The sequence below is a fragment of the Anopheles aquasalis genome, chromosome 2 (genome assembly GCF_943734665.1).
Source record: "Anopheles aquasalis chromosome 2, idAnoAquaMG_Q_19, whole genome shotgun sequence".
NCBI lineage: Eukaryota > Metazoa > Arthropoda > Insecta > Diptera > Culicidae > Anopheles > Anopheles aquasalis.
In genome coordinates, this window is record NC_064877.1 from 62,350,647 (window position 1) to 62,355,646 (window position 5,000).

The 5,000-nt window shown below is 52.0% G+C and overlaps 2 protein-coding genes across 2 annotated transcripts in view; one reads left to right on the forward strand and one right to left on the reverse strand.

The window, feature by feature from the left end:
* The window catches only part of LOC126570940 (palmitoyltransferase ZDHHC3-A), a 3,389-nt gene extending 2,929 nt beyond the window's left edge, over positions 1–460 (reverse strand). Inside the window, exon 1 of the mRNA XM_050229089.1 lies at positions 1–460. This exon is cut by the window's left edge and continues 170 nt beyond it. The gene's annotated coding sequence lies outside the window, so the exon portion shown is untranslated.
* Positions 461–856: 396 nt separating this feature from the next.
* LOC126573245 (signal transducing adapter molecule 1) overlaps positions 857–5,000 on the forward strand; it is a 5,541-nt gene continuing 1,397 nt past the window's right edge. The window contains exons 1-6 of the mRNA XM_050233212.1: positions 857–1,546; positions 3,031–3,191; positions 3,258–3,374; positions 3,454–3,732; positions 3,803–3,865; positions 3,935–5,000. The exon at positions 3,935–5,000 is cut by the window's right edge and continues 1,397 nt beyond it. Coding sequence (XP_050089169.1) covers positions 1,504–1,546; positions 3,031–3,191; positions 3,258–3,374; positions 3,454–3,732; positions 3,803–3,865; positions 3,935–5,000 — 1,729 coding nt within the window. The 5' untranslated portion in view covers positions 857–1,503. The remainder of the gene's footprint in view (positions 1,547–3,030; positions 3,192–3,257; positions 3,375–3,453; positions 3,733–3,802; positions 3,866–3,934) is intronic.

The window sequence follows — 5,000 nt, forward strand, 5'->3', positions numbered from 1 at the left end:
ACTGCTACTGCTGCTGCTGTTGGTGCTGTTGGTGTTGCTGCTGTTTGTTGCGTTATGCTGCCGCAATAACACGACCCCACGGCGCGTTGTTGTGCCTGTGGTCCTTTGCGAACGGTTTCACTTTCACAATCACCCACCGTGATATGGGGCGGGTGGTTCGCTAGTACTTCCTGCTGATGCCGGCCCTCACACCACCCTCCGCCACACTGGGAGACGCTAGATAGTGGAAACAACACTACACACAACACACAAAACTACGACGAGGCACATCACGCGCCAGCAACAAACCACACTACGACTTTTGCGGCACGCAGATCGGGGGTCTAGCGTTTCCCAATTTCCATCGCTCCAACACTTTTCCACTCTGCTGGCGGCTGGCTGGCTAGCTGGCTGGCTGGCAGGCGGGCAAGGGGGGCTTGCAAAGCCGACACCGACAACCGCGCAAGACGAACAGTTTGTTGATGACCCCCGCTTTGTGGGCTCGACAACGCACGCATCAGCTGAACGATCGATGCGTGAGGTGGTGCCGTGAGCGAGAGGGAGAGAGCGATATAGTGCGTGTGAGGGAGTAAGCACGATGGGAACTGTCAAAAGGACGATACAGTGCCGGAAATTAATGTGCATGAAGGTGAATTTAATTTGTTTTACTCGTCTCCAGCTCACGGAACACTCTAATTGTGGTAATACGAGATATTAAGCTAAATTTATCACTTGCAATACATCTTTCTCCCATTTTCCGTACAATTCCGGCCCGTTTAGCGCAAAAGTTCAGCACAGTACCCCCCACGAAGGATGACGTTTGGTTGACAGCAAGAGCAAAACAGCAGAAAGGAAGGCGACGACGACGAAGAGGAGGAGGAGGAAGAGGAAGAAGATTATTATTTGATTCATCATCGCGCAGAAGACTGCCACGAACATTTTCGGATCGAAATTTCTGTGGCTGGGGCGACACAGGAAACTCTCGAAAGGCTTTCGCTCGCTGTAAATTGTATCGCGTCCGCAGAACGGCAAGTGTCCCGAACGGTGTCCCGAAAATCCTCGTCGTCCAACTCTCTCGTCTTTGTCCTTCATCGTTGCGCCGTTCCAAGTAGAGTAGACTTTGCGTGTCCCAATCCGTGATTACGCCTCGCCAGTGGACCCGACACCCTGTCGCCCGTTTCCAGATTCGCCAACTACCAAGAGTGCGTGCGAAAGTGAAAAGAGGATTTCGTTTTGCGAGTACCGAGGAAGCAGCGAGAAAGTGGTCTCCTCCGCCGAGCATTTCCCAAAACTCGTTTCCCTGGTCCCTGCTTTGTGCGTGAATTCGCCCGCGTGTGTATGTGTGCGCTTGTGCTGGCGTGAGTAGTAGCTGATCATCGGGGACGGAGTACGTTCCAGCTTTCCTGATAAGCCAGGGCCGGCAGGGCAGAGCAGGGCAGAGCGTGGAACAGGATCTTCCTAGCACGGAGGCGTGTGTGAATAGCCGAGCGAAATCCCTTCCAGAACGTGTCATCCCCGGGCATCATGAGTCTGTTTGGCACATCTTCTTCACTCAATCCGGATATAGGTGGGTACCGACCGTCACCGTGAAAGATCGCCCAAGGCCACACCGCGTATTGCTGCTGTCGATCGTTATTGCCGTGGACGAAAATCGAAGGATAACAACTTCTACGCTGGCCTGCACAGTGCTCATGTGATACATTTCAGCGGGGACCTCCTGGTCTGTCCCGCAGTGATGGTGTGCAGATTCCCCTTTTTGGCACGTCGCGAGCAGGAGGCGACGAAAAACGCATTCGTTACGCATTCCTGCAATTGATGTTTATTAATTAAATTAAGACGGCGCAAAAACGCGTAACACAGAGAGACAGCGGGAGCGCGTGAGAAACGGGGGTAGAGACAGAGTGCAGACAAAATGCACAAAAATGTAGAGCAACCGTGAAAGAGAGAAAGAGCGGCGAAACGGTCCAAACAGGAGCGGCATTTGTTGGCCCGGTGGTGACTTGATACCAACACTCCCTTCTCGCTTGATAACGCGAACCGCGTTGCGTCGTTGGCAATGCGGTTAAACCGCGGCCAGAACGTGCAAAATCAATAAGAACTGGTCGCTGTTGTGCTTCTGTTCTCCACAGCAACGGCTGGCTGCTAACAAGAAACAAACGCAACGCAGTCGCTGCTTACTCGATGTGAGCGCTGTCGGGTCCATTGTTGTCTGGAGATGGTGCCGTTTGCTGTAACCGGACGGGCAGGATAGGTCACGGTTTGCTTCTGCTACGCAGGGATCAGCATCATTCATCTTCACACTCTTATCTGTGCGCCCTGAATACGGCTTATGCGTCGCATCTAACTTTTGCCGTTATTTACTTCTTTATTCATCTCTTCAAACGCCCTGGAACCAAGGCAGATAGCCCAACACTGAGCATAATATGAAAAAGCAAATGTACCATGAGTTTGATTAGGCAGTCGGGTAGGAAAAGATTATCAGTTGTTCGACAACCAGTCTTTCTGGCTGACTAATTCGGCAACAACTATTAGGTCATCGGATTGCTTATCACCAAAAGCTGGACGAAACCCAAACCAGACGAAGCCATACAACTTCAGTTTGTCCCAGGTTTTCGTCCGTTTTTGTGGTTGCAAACAGTTGGATTTGTTGATCTTTTAGGATCATTTTTCATTGAAAATGAAACTGGAAAAATGTTTCGCTCCATTACGCGGCGAAGGTGCGCATTCGAATTGCGCAAGCAAGCCGTGGGGGTCGTCATGGAACCCTGATACCAGTGTGGAATAGGATGAATCATTTCTATGGGCTCGATGGGCCGGCACCAACCTCTCGTACGCACGCGCCATACCTATTTCTGCGTCATGATTTATCTCTCTGCATCTAACCGAACCGCCCGCTGAAACCTTAGCCTCCGCGAGAACAGAACCGCAAACAGAACGGCTTAGCTGGCGCGATAAACTTGTTTTGAAATGCAACCCAAAGCCCGTTCACGGGTTCCCACAGAATCGAATCCTGTTCATACCATTTTGTTTCATTTCATTTCGTTCCCGCAGAGAAAGCAACGAGCGAGAATAACACGACGGAAAAATGGGGCCTCATAATGGACATTTGCGACAAGGTGAACAATGGAATGGCCACACCAAAGGAGTGTTTAAGATCGATAATCAAGCGACTGAATCACGCCAATCCTCATGTCGTCATGAAAGCGATAACGGTACGATAGGATGACCCAGGGTGGTGTTCCTCTAAAATTCATTCACCTAATTCTTGGTTATTACAGCTGCTTGATGCATGCGTTAATAATTGTGGCAAGCAATTTCACCTCGAGGTAGCATCGCGGGAGTTTGAGACGGAGTTCAAGAAGCTGCTGCAGAAAAGTCAACCAAAAGTGACGACGGTATGACGAACGGGGAACGCCTACTGCAATTGCCACTCTTCGACAGGATTCTATCTTTCATCTGTCTACTTGATTGCAGAAATTAAAACTTTCACTTAAACGCTGGGCGGAGGAAACATTCAAATCGGACCCCCAGCTCGACCTCATCCCATCGCTGTACAAGAAGCTGCGCGAAGAAGGGCACGATTTTAGCGATCCATCGGCGACACCTAAGCGTGAACCGGTCATGAGCAAGGACCCGAACGTGGTCTCTAGTCAGCAGGAGGAGGATGACATCGCGAAAGCGATTGAACTATCACTGAAGGAAGCCAAAATCAGTCAATCGCCCAAGATGTCATCGGGCACCGGTTCGGGAACGGTACGAGACGCGTTTTGGCACCTCATCCGCAATTTAATTATCTTACCATTCTTACCACGCTGTTTTTCAGACGACGACATCACTGTATCCTTCGACGTTGCTGTCGGCGGCACCCGTGCCTGAACCACGAAAGGTATCTCCATCAACGCCAGCGGTGTACTGTGTCCTCATTGTTTAACCGTGTTTTGTTCGATTCCGATAGGTGCGTGCGCTGTACGACTTCGAGGCAGCGGAGGACAACGAGTTGACGTTCCAGGCCGGCGAAATCATAATGGTGCTCGACGATTCCGATCCGAACTGGTGGAAGGGTCAAAATCAGCGCGGTGAAGGTCTGTTTCCATCCAACTTCGTTACGGCCGATTTGTCGGTTGAGCCGGAATCGCTTTCCGCCGGTAGCAAGGGCGCAACAAAGAAGACGGTTCAATTTTCCGACGATCCGAAGCTCGCGGACGGTGGCACTAGCGATAAGGATTCTCCGGCACACCAGAAGCTGCAAGCGGTAGAGATCAACGAGGAAAAGATCGATCGATTGTTGCACCTAATACACGAAGCCGATCCGGAGGATCCGTCCCAGGATACGGAGGAAATGCTACAGCTGGAAGCGCTGGTCAACCAGATGGGACCACTGATTGATGCCGAACTGGAGCGTGTTGATCGCAAGCATGCTCAGCTGACGCAGCTCAGTAGCGATCTGGTGGATGCCATTAATTTGTACCACAATCTGATGCGCGAACCCGACCGATCGATGATGATGTCCATGGGAGCAGGTGGAGCAGGTGCAGCAGCAGCAGCAGCAGCATACGGTATGGGTCCCGGTGGTCCAGGCCCTTCGGCTTATCCCGGTGCACCAATGGCGCCCATGTATGGAATTCCTGGAATGTATGCTCCACCGGGTGCCGGTATGTACCCAATGCCTGTTCCCGGAACACAGCAGCACCTGCCAATGGGCCCTTACGGTATGGGTCCAATGCGGCACGATATGATGGTGGGAGGACCTGCGATGGGCGCTGCGACCGCTTCAGGCATGCCACAGTTTCCTGCACCACCACAGCAATCATCGTTACCGCACCATCCGCATCATGCGGGACCGGGACCGGTTTCACAGAATGGTCCCACATCAATGGCAGCACCCGGTGTCACAAGTCAGGTCACAACATCACAGCAAGTGGCCAACCCGCAATCGATGCCAAATATGAACGTTCCTCCGATGACCCAACCACAATCCCTTCCACCACTCGGTTCCTATGCGAACCCTACATCGCCGCCTC